General features: G+C 42.3%; 1 protein-coding gene across 1 annotated transcript in view; it reads left to right on the forward strand.

The window, feature by feature from the left end:
- ZNF570 (zinc finger protein 570) overlaps positions 1-14,904 on the forward strand; it is a 103,753-nt gene that overhangs the window by 68,346 nt on the left and 20,503 nt on the right. Inside the window, exons 3-5 of the mRNA XM_023760592.1 lie at positions 1,649-1,814; positions 5,964-6,090; positions 6,373-6,468. Of these exons, the coding sequence (XP_023616360.1) occupies positions 1,785-1,814; positions 5,964-6,090; positions 6,373-6,468 (253 nt within the window). The 5' untranslated portion in view covers positions 1,649-1,784. The remainder of the gene's footprint in view (positions 1-1,648; positions 1,815-5,963; positions 6,091-6,372; positions 6,469-14,904) is intronic.

The raw sequence follows: 14,904 nt of genomic DNA on the forward strand, positions 1-14,904 counted from the left end.
AAAAAAAAAAAACCCTTTTCACACCTAGAGCAGGGTGGATCAGGGAATGGGGAGGTACCCCATTTTATAAACAAAACAGGGCCTATCAGGGGGGTAGGGCCTCCGTTCCCCTTTCACACCCAGACCAGGGCCAATCAGGGGGGTTGGGGCTCCGTACCCTGTCACACACAGAGCAGGGCCCATCAGAGGGGTTGGGGCTCCGTACCCTGTCACACACACAGCAGGGCGGATCAGGGGGTTGGGGCGCCGCCCTCTATCACCCACAGAGCAGGGCCGATCAGGGGGTTGGGGCGCCGCCATTGTCACACTCAGGGCAGGGCCGATGGGAAGGTTATGGCTCTACCCCATCACACACAGAGCAGGGCCCGTGGGGGGGGGGGGCTGGTTGGGGCGCTGCCTTCTATCACCCACAGAGCAGGGCCGATCAGGGGATTGGGGTGCTGCACCCTGTCACACACAGAGCAGGGCCGATCAGGGGGTTAGGGCGCTGCACCCTGTCACACACAGAGCAGGGCCAATCAGGTGGTTAGGGCGCCGCACACTGTCACACACAGAGCCGCAGGGCAATCAGGGGGTTGGGGAGCTCCCCCCTATCAGGCACAGAGCAGGGCTGATCAGGGGGTTGGGGTGCCTTCCCCTGTCACGAACAGAGCAGGGCCAATCAGGGGGTTGAGGATCTCCCCCCTGTCACGAACAGAGCAGGGCGGATAGGGAGGTTGTGGCCCCGCCCCCTATCACACACAGAGCCGCAGGGCGATCAGGGGGTTTGGGCACTGCCCCCTGTCACGCTGATCCGGGTGCCGGGAGGCCTCACTGCTCCGCTGATCCCGGTGCCTGGAGGCATATTACCCTTTTACTATATAGAATAGAGACCTGGTGCACGGGTGGGGGCTGGCTGGTTTGCCCTGAAGGGTGTCCTGGATCAGGGTGGGGGTCCCCACTGGGGTTCCTGGCCAGTCTGGCTGAGGGGCTGACGGCCGTTTTCAGACTGGCGGGTGACTGAAGCTCCCAACCGCTCCTTTTTTTCTTTTTATTCTGGGCCAGCTTTAGCTCTGAGGCCTCGGCTGCTGAAAGCAGGTTTCTGGCCTTTGTTTACCTTCTGTATTTGATACAATGTTGCGGTCCGGCTGGCTGAAGCCCAGCTGACTAAAGCAGGTTTCTGGGGTTTTGTTTAGCTTCTATATTTGCAACATAGTTGCTTAGAGTTGCAGCTGAGAGGCCGGCAAGTCAGGCGGGGAACGTTGGAATCCGCCATCACTGGAGCAAGCAAGCCTCCCTGTTCGCTTCAGTGCATGGCTGCCGGCGCCATCTTGGCTGGCAGTTAATTTGCATATCGCCCTGATTAGCCAATGGGAAGGGTAGCAGATGTACGGCTAATTACCATGTTTCTCTTTTATTAGATAAGATATATATATGTATATATAATTTATATATATATATATATTTCAGAGAGGAAGGAAGGGGGAGAGAGAGAAACATCAATGATGAGAGAGAATCATCGATTGGCTGCTCTCTACATGCCCCACACCAGGTATCCAGCCCACAACCTAGGCATGTGCCCTGACCCTGAATCAAACTGTGATTTCCTGGTTCATAGGTTCATGCTTAACCACTGAGCCTTGCTAACCAGGAGCTCCTCTCTTTACAGGAGGAGAGAAGCTTCAAACCTTAGGCTGGTGATTCTGGATGCTGCAAGAAAAACCTAGTTTCTCATGTTCTCTTTTCCATCTTAGTCATCTAAGAACACTGCCATTTCCCAACAGAAGAGCCAAAAAAAGGATAGAATGGCTCTTGACCTTAAAACCATGTACCAGGTGAGTTGGTGTTTTTTACTGAAATATTGTTCTGCTATATGAAATAAGCAGACCTTAGTTTTTCTTTTGCTGAAGCTTTTTCTGTGTAATCAATTATGTTACTTCTTTTTTTTTTAAATATATTTTATTGATTTTTTACAGAGAGGAAGGGAGAGAGATAGAGAGCTAGAAACATTGATGAGAGAGAAACATCGATCAGCTGCCTCCTGCACATCTCCACTGGGGATGTGCCCGCAACCCAGGTACATGCCCTTGACCGGAATCGAACCTGGGACCCTTCAGTCCGCAGGCCGACGCTCTATCCACTGAGCCAAACCGGTTTCGGCAATGTTACTTCTTACAACTCTCCAATGGATTTTTACCCATTCAGGATAAATGCTGAAGTATTTCCCTTGGCTAACAAGGCCCAACATAATCTGGCCCTCTGACCTCATCTAATTTTTCTCACCCTGTCTATAACTTACTTGGTTCCAGCCATACTAGCTTCCTTGTAGTGAGTTGGATATATTCTTAACTCATGGCCTTACACTTGCTATTCCCACTGCCTGGAATGCTGTTCCCTCAGATACAGACCAACTTCTTTAGTCTCTGCCCAAGCATTCATTCAACAAATTTTTAATAAGTACCTATTAACTAAGAGGGTTTAATCCTTGGTCCTCCTCTGTGCTCTGTCTACAGTCACTCTTTTGTTGATCTTATCTTGTCTCACAGCTTTAAATACCATCTATATGCCAATAACTTCCAAATTGTACACCAGACCTCTCTCCTATAATCCAGACTTGTATATCCAACTACCTACTTAGTATCTTCATTTGATTATTTAATAGATATCTCAAACTGAATGAAACGAGCCTTTGGATGTTTTAGAGCAGTGGTTGCCAACCTTTCTGACCTCATGGACCACCAGTGGTCCGCAGACCGCTGGTTGGCGACGGCTGTTTCAGAGCACAGAAATCAAATGATCTGATTCTCATTTTAATAGGATCACTCTTACTGCTACTTAGACCAATGGTTTTCAACCTTCCTAATGCCGCAACCCTTTAATACAGTTCCTCATGTTGTGGTGACCCCCAATTTCATTGTTGCAAATTGAACATAATTAAAGCATAGTGATTAATCACAAAAACAATATGTAATTATATATGTGTTTTCCGATGGTCTTAGGCGACCCCTGTGAAAGGGTCGTTCGACCCCAAAAGGGGTCGTGACCCACAGGTTGAGAACCGCTGACTTAGACTAAACCTAATGTGACAAAGATAGAGGCAGGGAAACCAATTGGGAAATTCTTACATATTCCTTATTTGAAGTGCTCAAGCTAGAAGTCTTCCACCTTCAAAAGATATCTAGAATCTGACCACTTCTTAATACCAACACTTTTTTTTTCCTGGTCACATCATCATCTCTCAACTAGATCATTGCTATACTCTCCTAACTTACTCTCTTCTAGTCTGTTCTCAACAGAGTAACTGAAGTGATCCTGTTACACAGGTTATATTATGTAATTCCTCTTCATGGTGGGGATAGAAATAAAAGTATAGACAACTTTATAAAATAGTTTAGCTATAAGCAAAAAAGAGAAATGGGTGGTGACTGAAGGAGAAACTGGTGGACAAAGTTTTTTAAAGATGAGTATATGTCTTAGGCTGATGTTGATTCTGTAGAAATGGAAACTTGAAGGTGAAAAAGCGGAAAGAGAGAACTGCTGGAACACTACTTGAGTAGGTCAGAGGAGCTGAGGTTTAGTGTACAAGTGGAGAGGTTAGCATTTGCTAGGAAGGCAGGCTGTTCATTTATAGTAACAGGAACAAGTTAAGAGTATATAGGCACAGGTGCAGGTAGATGTATAGATGCTGTGGGAGTTTGTGGAAATTCTCTTAAAATGGCTTTTTTTTTTTTAGTGGAACAGAACGTAAGATTACCAACTAAAAATAAGAATGGGGGAGGAGATATCAAAGATTTGAGGAGAGGAGAAAGTATTAAATGGTCATTTAGGAGAATAGTAGAATACATGGACTAGAAAAATATATTGTGTAGGTAGCATTTTGGCCTACTTGAGGTTAGTGATCATGACTTTAAAGTGAGACCAGTTAGTATGGTTGGTATGATTTTCTCCAGTATGTTTACTTGTGTACTGTATAGAAATGGAGTATATGCTGAGAAATGGCTATGGTTAAACCAGGTGAGAAAGGAGCAAGTAAGCTGAGGATGAATGAATGGGATGATTATAACAAATGGTTGTGCTAGGAAGTGCGGGTATGCAGGGATGAAGAGCAGCGAAAACATGGCAAGATCAATGATCTGTAGGTTCAGTTGGGATGAAAAATTATCCTAATTGGGATACCATAGAGCTAAAGTTGGAATATAGAAGATGGAAGTCAGAGTTAAAGAGTTGAGATTATGGAGGGTTTGGCAATGTAAAGGTCTGGGCATTATGATGGAAGTGTGACTTTAGAAGTGTAGAGGACTGCGTTATTGAAGGAGAGGGGGTTGGAGAACTGAGAGGCCAGGCTGTTGTGAGGATTATTTTATGAGTATTGAAATGACCAAAGATTATAACAGGAATAGCATTGGGAAGAGTGACAGTGAGCCATATGTTCAAGGAATGACAGAAACTTGGTATCTACCAGGAATTGGTAGATAACTGAAATGAGGGATAGTGTGATTGATATAGTCTGACTTCATGAGGCATAAAACTAGGTGTCTTTCTGTTGCATAAATAATGAATAAAATGATTCATATGTTTGTAATTCCATTGTTTCATTTTATCAGCAGTGCCTGGACCAGAACAGTTATCAGTTTCAAAACAGGCATAGGACAAAAAATTTATTCATTTCTGTAGATTCTTTTAAATTTTGAAAATGACTTTATAATCATTCAAAGTGTGTATATATTGCTTTGGGACACCCTGTATTTATATAAACTAAAAAAGACATTTTTTGAAAGCATATATACCATATGAACCAAAGTCTTAACAAGAATGTTTCTGCAACATATGAGATATGTTAATGGCAGAAAAGAGAGGGCAAAATTCACAAACTACTTCATATAATTAAGAATAAAAGTTACTGAGTGGTGAAAAACACTTTAAGAGTTTTTATTTATTTATTTTTATTTATTTTTAAAAAAATATATTTTATTGATTTTTTACAGAGAGGAAGGGAGAGGGATAGAGAGTTAGAAACATTGATGAGAGAGAAACATCGATCAGCTGCCTCCTGCACGCCCCCCACTGAGGATGTGCCCGCAACCAAGGTACATGCCCTTGACCAGAATCGAACTCGGGACCCTTGAGTCCACAGGCCAACGCTCTATCCATTGAGCCAAACCGGTCAGGGCAAGAGTTTTTATTTGGCAGAGAGAGTTTCTTTAACTATGACAAAATTATTTCAAATGACCAATAATGAAGTCTTTTCTTGCCATGACAGATTTACCTCTTTCAATTTTGTAAAAAAAAATATGTATTTTACACACACACACACACACACACACACACATTATATTAATTTCATCAGCAAGTGATCACATTATAGAAATCTGGAATCAGCATGACTTGCAAGTTTTTAAGAACTTTGCCCAACCTATTTAGGCAGAAGTAGTATTATGAGTGAAACATCTATTCCTTTACATAAAATGTAAGGTTCTCTTGATTGAAGTACTTGAATTTTAATGTGGTCTACCACATTTTTTAGAGATATAATATATACTTTCTGGTCCCACTTTTAATCCTATTACAGGTTCCTAAACTTTTCAAACCATTCATTTATTAATTCAGTTTATTCAATGCATGTTTGAATACCTCACCTGTGCCAGATACTGTTCTGTACCTGGGAATACAGCAGTGGCTGAAACAAAAACATGCTTTGCCCTCATGGAGCTTATATTGTAGTGGAGGTGAGGGACAGACAATAAATAACAAAAATATTAAGTGCTATCAAGAAAAATAACGAGGGTTCGTGAATAGAGAACTGAGGCATGAGCATTGATATTTTTATACAGAATGATCCGAGAAGTACAAAAGCCCTAAGGGGGATCATGCTTTACATATTTGAGGTTGTAATATCAGGGAGACCCCATTGTGCCTGGGGCAAAATGAATGAGTTAAGTGTGGTAAGAGATGAGGTTATTTTACTTCCACTTATTTCACTTCAGGAGTTGGTGACCTTTGGGGATGTGGCTGTAGATTTCTCCCAAGAGGAATGGGATTGTCTAAATTCTTCTCAAAGGCATCTGTACAGTAATGTGATGTTGGAGAACTACAGGATCTTGGTATCACTGGGTAAGAATTAAGCTTCTATTCATAAGGGGCTCTTTGCTACCACCATTATGATTTTTTGGATAGCATCTGCAGTGCTTGGTTGAATGTGTACTGCTTGTACCAAATAATGATTTATAAATATTTGTGGAGTTGGCAGTGGACAGGTCTATTATTAACCTATGTTGGAAGCTTCATTTTCCCTATGCTTTGAATACATGTCTCTTCCTTGATGAACAAAGGATTGGATGTGAGTTCTGAGATATCCACAGCATGACCAAATTCTGTTTCTTTTTATATATGCAGGACTTTGTTTCTCTAAGCCAAGTGTGATATTATTGTTGGAACAAGGAAAAGAGCCCTGGATGGTGAAGAAAGAGCTGGCAAAAGACTTGTGCTCAGGTGGGTGAAGAAGAATTAGGCAGGCAAAACCTTTGCAGGGTACAGCTCTGTTTGTGTCACCCCATCACTTTTCTTCGTTGGCATGTTCTCAAATGCTCTAGGTCTTAGTAGAATCTCAGGGCCTTTTAGGGTGTTCTCCCAATTTATTATTCATAACTGTCTCTCCTTTAACATTTTGCCCCCTTCTTTCTAATAACTCACTTATCTATTCTCTGAGTACAGTTTCTTCCCAGTTTCATAAGCCTCTCTCAGTCTTTTAAAAAAATATTTTCCTAATCTGATAAACTTTTAAGCTGGACAGATAGCTGTAACTGATGTACCAGGTTGAAATCCTGACACATGCAGGAAAATTTGGGGAAAGTTACTAACCTCTCTGTGCTTTTGTTTCATCATATGTAAAATGGGGTAACACTTTAAAATTCTTTGAACAGTTCCTACCTCATATTATGAACTCAATAGATGTTAGCTACTACTGCTACTAGTAGTATACATCTAAATGCCTCATTTTTCTCTTAATGGTCAGTTTATTTTCCCTTTAATCAACATATTTTGAAATTGTACTTTAAACGAGGTACTTGCAAGATACTAGGGTGTTATACACTTATATAAATAAATAATTAGTAGGCTAGTTCTAGAGTTATGATATAGCTATAAATGGAATATCTGGAGAGAAAGCTGACATAAATGGGAAACTCACAGAAAAAGGTGAGAGGCAGAGGAATCTGGGTAACTGGAAGATGATGATCTTAAGCAAAAACACAGGTCAGAAGCTAGAAAACATGCACTATGAGTTTATCTTTGTGGCACAGGAAGGATTTTCATACAGATAGGAAGCATTAAGATAAAATGGAAAACTGAAGTTCAGAAAAAAATCAGGGTCTTTATAAACATCTCTGTCAATATCACTCCCCACTCAACTATCACTACTTCTTCCCATGTTTTATATATATCCTTGTTCAGTTTTCTGAGAAAAAAATTTGATGTGGAATCATAGTATTAAATATATATTATTTTAAATTAATTATTATTAAATAACTCTCACACACATAAATATATATTAGCATGCACGTGTAGTTTAAATAGTATTAGAACAAAAAACCCATAAACCTACTTCTTAGTGTAAGAAATAGAAAATTGTCAGTGCCTATGTCTTGCTTATGTTCTTTAGAATCTTTTGTTTGCCCTTTGGCCATCCAAATGAAGTTTAGGGTCGGCTTGTCAATTTCTACCAGAAAACAAGAGAGCTATTGGCTTTTGATTTGTTCATTTTTTTATTTTATATACCAGTTTTTCTCTTTGTAAATATGATTTATCTCCATTTATTTAGGTTTTAAAATTAATCCTTACCTGTGGATATTTTTTCCGTTACTTTCTAGAGAGAGTGGAAGGGAGGGCAGAGGAGGAGAGAGAAAGATTAAGACCTCAACAACTGAGAGAGACACATCAATTGGTTGCCTCCCACATGTGCCCCTACTAGGGCTGGGAAACCTGCAACCAAGGTACGGGCCCTTGACTAGGGCGCGTGCCCTTTGGTCTGCAGGCAGGTGCTCTAACCACCGAGTCCAACTGGCCAGGTCTCATTCAATATGTTTTATAATTTTCTCTATAAAACCCATGCACATCTTTTGTTAGATAAATTCCTAGGCATATTGATTTTGATGCTATGTTAAATGTTGTCTATATTTTCTATTTGTTGTTTGTATGTAAAAATGAAGTTAAGTTGTATACATTGACTTTATATCCAGCAACGTTTCTAAGCTGTCCTGCTAATAATAATACATTTTAGATTTCTTTGGATTTTATTCTGTGAGCAGGTAATCTGTGAATAATGGCAGTTTCTTCATTTTAAATTCTTATGCCCTTAATTTCTTTTTGTTTTTGTTAACCTGTCTTCAATCTTCAGTATGGTATGAACTAAAGTAGTGATAGCAGGTGTACTAGTACTTGTCAACTTCTGGTCTCAATGAGAATGCTTCAGTATTTTTTTATTAATAATTCTGATGTTTACAGGTTTTTAGCAAATACCCTTTCAATTCTACTTACTAAAGTTTTGAGTTTTAAGACATGTTCTTTAGTTTTTCATGTGTTAATGTTGTGAATTACATATTACAATTTTCAATGTTGAACCAACCTTGTATTCCTGATACAAACCCATCTTTATATCTTTTCTGTTCACCGTTAGTTGCTACTCAGTAATATTATCTTTAGGTTTTTTACATCTATGTGTATTGCTGAGGTTGTTCTTCAATTTTCCCTTCACATACTCTTGTCATATTTTGGATTTAAGATTGCCCTAGTCTCATAAAATTTGTCTGTGAGTATTCCTCTTTTTCTTCCTTAGAAGGACTTGTGTAAATCATTGTCTTTTTAAAGTTTGGTAGAACTTTTTTCATCTTGACCTGTGATGTGTGTGTGTGTGTGTGTGTGTGTGTGTACATAATTGAAATTGATAATTCAGTTTCTGTTTTGTTCTAAGAGTCTATGTTTTCTGTTTCTCCTGTAGTCATGCAGTTATGCTATTTTTTCTAAGAACTTCTACTTCTCATGTAAATTTTCAAATTTATTAGGTAAAGTTGTCTATTATTTTCTAAAGTTGGTAACATATGTATTTATGGCTTAATTTTTCCTTCAAAAAATGGAGAGACAGATCTTTACAGTGAATTATCAATTTATATATATACTAGAGGCCCGGTGCACAAAAATTTGTGCACTCGGAGGGGAGAGGGGGTCCCTCAGCCCGGCCTGTGCCCTCTCGCAGTCTGGGACCCCTCAGGAGATAATGACCTGCTGGCTTAGGCCTGCTCCCAGGTGGCAGAGGGCAGGCCCAATCCCTAGGTGCAGCCCCTGGTTGGGCTCAGAGCAGGGCCGATTGGGGAGTTGGGGCACTGCCCCCTGTCATGCACAGAGCAGGGCGGATCGGGAGGTTGCGATGCCACCCCTAGTCACGCTCAGGGTACAGCCAATTGGGGGGTTGGAGCACCGCCCCCTGTCACACTCAAGGCAGGGTTGATAGGGAAGTTGCAGCGCCACCCCTTGTCATGCACAGAGCAGGGCCGATCAGGGGGTTGAGGAGCTCCCCCCAGTCATGCACAGAGTAGGGCCCATCAGGGGGTTGAGGAGCTCCCCCCTGTCACTCACAGAGTAGGGCCGATAGGGGATTTGGGGCACCGCCCCCGTCACACACAGAGCAGGGCGGATCAGGGGGTTGGGGTGCCGCCCTCTATCACCCACAGAGCAGGGCCGATCAGGGGGTTGGGGCGCCGCCACTGTCACACTCAGGGCAGGGCCAATGGGGAGGTTATGGCTCTACCCTGTTACACACAGAGCAGGGCCCGTGGGGTGGGGGGGAGTTGGGGCGCCACACCCTGTCACACACACAGCAGGGCCGATCAGGGGGTTGGGGCGCTGCCACTGTCACACTAAGGGCAGGGCCAATCAGGGGGTTAGGATGCTGCACCCTGTCACACACAGAGCCGCAGGGCAATCAGGGGGTTGGGGAGCTCCCCCCTATCAGGCACAGAGCAGGGCTGATCAGGGGGTTGGGGCACCTTCCCCTGTCACGAACAGAGCAGGGCGGATAGGGAGGTTGTGGCCCCGCCCCCTGTCACACACAGAGCAGGGCGGATCATGAGGTTGGGGCGCCGCCACTGTCACACTCAGGGCAGGGCCGATGGGGAGGTTATGGCTCTACCCCGTCACACACAGAGCAGGGCCCGTGGGGGGGCGGGGTTGGGGCGCCGCCCTCTATCACTCACAGAGCAGGGCGGATCAGGGGATTAGGGCGCTGCACACTGTCACACACAGAGCCGCAGGGCAATCAGGGGGTTGGGGCGCCTTCCCCTGTCACGAACAGAGCAGGGCCGATCAGGGGGTTGAGGAGCTCCCACCTGTCACGAACAGAGCAGGGCGAATAGGGAGGTTGTGGCCCCGCCCCTGTCACACACAGAGCCGCAGGGCGATCAGGGGGTTTGGGCGCTGCCCCCTGTCACACTGATCCCGGTGCCGGGAGGCCTCGCTGCTCCACTGATCCCGGTGCTGGGAGGCATATTACCCTTTTACTATATAGAATAGAGACCTGGTGCACGGGTGGGGGCTGGCTGGTTTGCCCTGAAGGGTGTCCTGGATCAGGGTGGGGGTCCCCACTGGGGTGCCTGGCCAGTCTGGCTGAGGGGCTGACGGCCGTTTTCAGACTGGCGGGTGACTGAAGCTCCCAACCACTCCTTTTTTTCTTTTCTTTTTTTTTTTATTCTGGGCCAGCTTTAGCTCTGAGGCCTCAGCTGCTGAAAGCCGGTTTCTGGCCTTTGTTTACCTTATGTATTTGATACAATGTTGCGGTCCGGCTGGCTGAAGCCCGGCTGACTAAAGCCGGTTTCTGGGGTTTTGTTTAGCTTCTATATTTGCAACATAGTTGCTTAGAGTTGCAGCTGAGAGGCTGGCAAGTCAGGCGGGGAACGTTGGAATCTGCCGTCACTGGAGCAAGCAAGCCTCCCTGTTCGCTTCAGTGCATGGCTTCCGGCCGCCATCTTGGCTGGCAGTTAATTTGCATATCACCCTGATTAGCCAATGGGAAGGGTAGCGGATGTACGGCTAATTACCATGTTTCTCTTTTATTAGATAGGATATATTTTTAATGTAACTTTATTGTTGAAAATATGACAGACATCCCCTTTTTCCCCCCATTGACACCCTCCCCAGGACTTCACCACACTATTAGTTGTGTCCATGTGTTATGCATATCCTATATAATAAAAGCCTAATATGCTAAGTGTCTGGTCATTCAGTCATCCATTCAACCAATCAAAGTGTAATATGCTAATGATATGCTAAGACTACTCAACCACTTGCTATGATGTGCACTGACCACCAGGGGGCAGACAGTCGATCTGTCAACAAGTTGCTATGATGCACACTGACCACCACGGGGCAGACGCTCCGACCGGTAGATTAGCTTGCTGCGGGGGTCCGGCTGATGGGGACTGAGCGAGATGGGCTGGACATGCCCTGGAGCCCTCCTGCAGTCCCTCCCCAACTGGCCAACCTCCTGCATCCCTCCCCAGCCCCAATCGTGTACTGGTGGGGTCCCTCAGCCTGGCCTGAGCCCTCTCGCAATCTGGGACCCCTCGGGGGATGTTGGAGAGCGGTTTTGGCCTGATCCCGCAGGCCAGGCCAAGGGACCCCACTGGTGCATGAATTCATGCACCGGGCCTCTAGTATGCATATAAGTTCTTTGGTTAATTTCTTCCCGACCCCCCACACCCACTTCATTCCCTCTGCTATACGTCAGTATATTGCATATGTCAATGACTCTGGCTCTATTTTGTTTGTCAGTTTATTTTGTTCATTAGATTCCACACATAAGTGAGATCATGTGATACTTGTCTTTCTCTGACTAGTTTATTTCACTTAGTATAATACTCTCCAGGTCCCTTAATGCTATCTCTAAGGGTAAGAAATTCTTCTTTTTTACAGCTACACAGTATTTCATTGTGTAAATGCACCACAGTTATTTTATCCATTCATCTACTGGTGGGCAATTGGGCTGTTTCCAGATCTTAGCTATTGTAAAGGATGCTGCTATGAACATAGAGGTTCACATATTCTTTCTGATTGGTGTTTTGGGCTTCTTAGTACATATTCCTAGAAGTGGGATCACTGGGTCAAATGGCAGTTCCATATTTAATTTTGAGGAAACCACATACTGTTTTCCATAGTGGTTGTACCAGTCTGCATTCCTATCAATAGTGTACTAGGGTTCCTTTCTCTCCATATACTCATCAGCATTTGTTTGTTGATTTATTGATGATAACCATTCTGGCAGATGTGAAGTGGTAGTTTTAATTTACATCTCTCTGATGATTAGTAATATTGAACATTTTTTCATGTGTCTCTTGGCCACTTGTCTGTCCTCTTTGGAGAACTATCTATTCAGGTATTCTTCCCATTTTTTAATTGTATTTTTTTTGTGTTCCTTTTGTTGAGTTGTATGAGTTCTTTATATATTTTGGAAATTTACCCCTTATCCGATGTATCATTGGCAAATATGTTCTCCCATACAGTGGGTTCCCTTTTCATTATGATGCTGTTTTCCTTTGCTGTGCAGAAGCTTTTTATTTTGATGTAGTCCCATTTAAAAAATTTTTTCCTTTGTTTCTCTTGCCCTAGGGCTGTGGTCAGCAAACTGCAGCTCGCGAGCCAATTGCAGCTCTTTGGCCCCTTGAGTATGACTATTCCACAAAATACCACGTGTGGTGCACATACAGTGCGATTGAAACTTCGTGGCCCATGCACAGAAGTCGGTTTTTGGCTTGGGCGAGTCTATTTTGAAATACTGTTGATATTTGGCTCTGTTGACTAATGAGTTTGCCGACCACTGCCCTAGGGGAAATTTAACTACATGAGATGTCTGATATTTTGCTGAATACATTTTCTTCTAGTATTTCTATGATTTCACAACTTACATTTAAATCTTTTATCCATTTTGAGTTTATTCTTGTGTCTGGTATAAGTTGGTGGTCTAGTTTCATTTTTTTGCAAGTACCTCCCCAATTTTTCCAACACTCTTTATTGAAGATACTGTCTTTACTCCATTGCATGCTCTTGCCTCCATTGTCAAATATTAATTGAGCATAATTGTTTGGGTTGATTTCTGGATCTCTCTTCTATTTCATTGATCTCTATACCTATTCTTGTGCCAGTACCAGGCTGTTTTGATTAAAATGGCTTTGTAGTATAGCTTGATATCCAGTACTGTGATTCCTCCAATTTTATTCTACTTTCTCAAGATTGCTAGGACATTCAGGATCTTTTTCTTTTTTTGTATATAAATTTTGGACTGTTTGTTCTAGATTTGTGAAATATGCCATTGGTATTTTAACAGGGATTGCATTGAATCTATAGATTGCTTTGGGGAGTATGGCCATTTAATGATGTTAATTCTACCAACACATGAACACGATATATTCTTCCACTTGTTTATATCCTCCTCTATCTCTTTTTTCAATGTCCTATAGTTTTCTGAATACAGGATTTTTATTTTCTTGGTTAAGTTTATTCCTAAGTACCTTAATTTTTTGTTGTTGCAATGATAAATTGGATTGTTTGTTTAGTTTCTCTTCGTGAGAATTTATTATTGTTTTTAAAAATGCCATGGATTTCTGCATGCTAATTTTGTATCCTGTTACATTGCCGAATTTATTTATTAAATCTAATAGTTTTTTGTTGGAGTCCTTAGGGTTTATGTACAATATCATGTCATCTGCAAATAATGACAATTTTACTTCCTCCTTTCCAATTTGGATGCCTTTTATATTTTACTTTTTGCCTAATCACTCTTGCTAAGACTCCCAAACTATGTTGAATAAGAGTGGTGAAAGCGGACATCCCTGTCTTGTTCCTGTTCTTAGGGGAAATGCTTGTAGTTTTTGCCCATTGAGTATGATATTAGCTGTAGGTTTCTTATATATGGCCTTTATCATGTTGTTGTATGATCCCTCTATTCCCACTTGGCTGAGAGTTTTATAAAAAATGGGTGTTGGATTTTGCCAAATGCTTTTTCTATATCTATTGCTGCACATCTCCTACCGGGGATGTGCCCGCAACCCAGGTACATGCCCTTGACCGGAATCGAACCTGGGACCTTTCAGTCTGCAGGCCGACGCTCTATCCACTGAGCCAAACCGGTTTCGGCTGTAGGTTTCTTATATATGGCCTTTATCATGTTGTTGTATGATCCCTCTATTCCCACTTGGCTGAGAGTTTTATAAAAAATGGGTGTTGGATTTTGCCAAATGCTTTTTCTATATCTATTGATATGATCATTTGATTTTTGTCTTCCAATTTGTTTATGTGGTGTATCACATTTATTGATTTGCAAATATTGTACCAACTTTGCATTCCTGGAATAAATTCCACTTAGTCATAGTGTGTGATCTTTTTAATATGTTGCTGGATCCAATTTGCTAATATTTTGTTGAGGATTTAATAACTATGTTCATCAGGGATATTGACCTGCAATTTACTTTTTTTGTCATCTCTATATGGTTTTGGGATTAGGATAATGCTGACCTCATAAAAAGCTTGGAAGTGTGCCCTTCTCTTGGATTTTTTGGAATAGTTTGAGGAGTAGAGGTGTTAGTTCTTCTTTGAATGTTTGGTAAAACTCCCCCATGAAACCATTTGGACCAGGGGTTTTGTTTGCTGGGAGGTTTTTTATTTTATTTTTATTACTGCTTCAATTTCATTAGTTGTTATTGCCCTAATCAGGTGTTCTGCTTCTTCCTGATTGAGTTTTGGATACATGTATGCTTCTAGGAATTTGTCCATTTTGCCCAAGTTGTCCAATTTATTTGCATATAATTGTTCATAGTATTTTCTTATAATCCTTTGTAAATCTATGGTGTCAGTTGTTACTTCACCTCTTTCATTTCTGATTTTATT

The sequence above is a fragment of the Myotis lucifugus genome, unplaced genomic scaffold (genome assembly GCF_000147115.1).
Source record: "Myotis lucifugus unplaced genomic scaffold, Myoluc2.0 scaffold_185, whole genome shotgun sequence".
In the NCBI taxonomy this organism is placed as follows: domain Eukaryota; kingdom Metazoa; phylum Chordata; class Mammalia; order Chiroptera; family Vespertilionidae; genus Myotis; species Myotis lucifugus.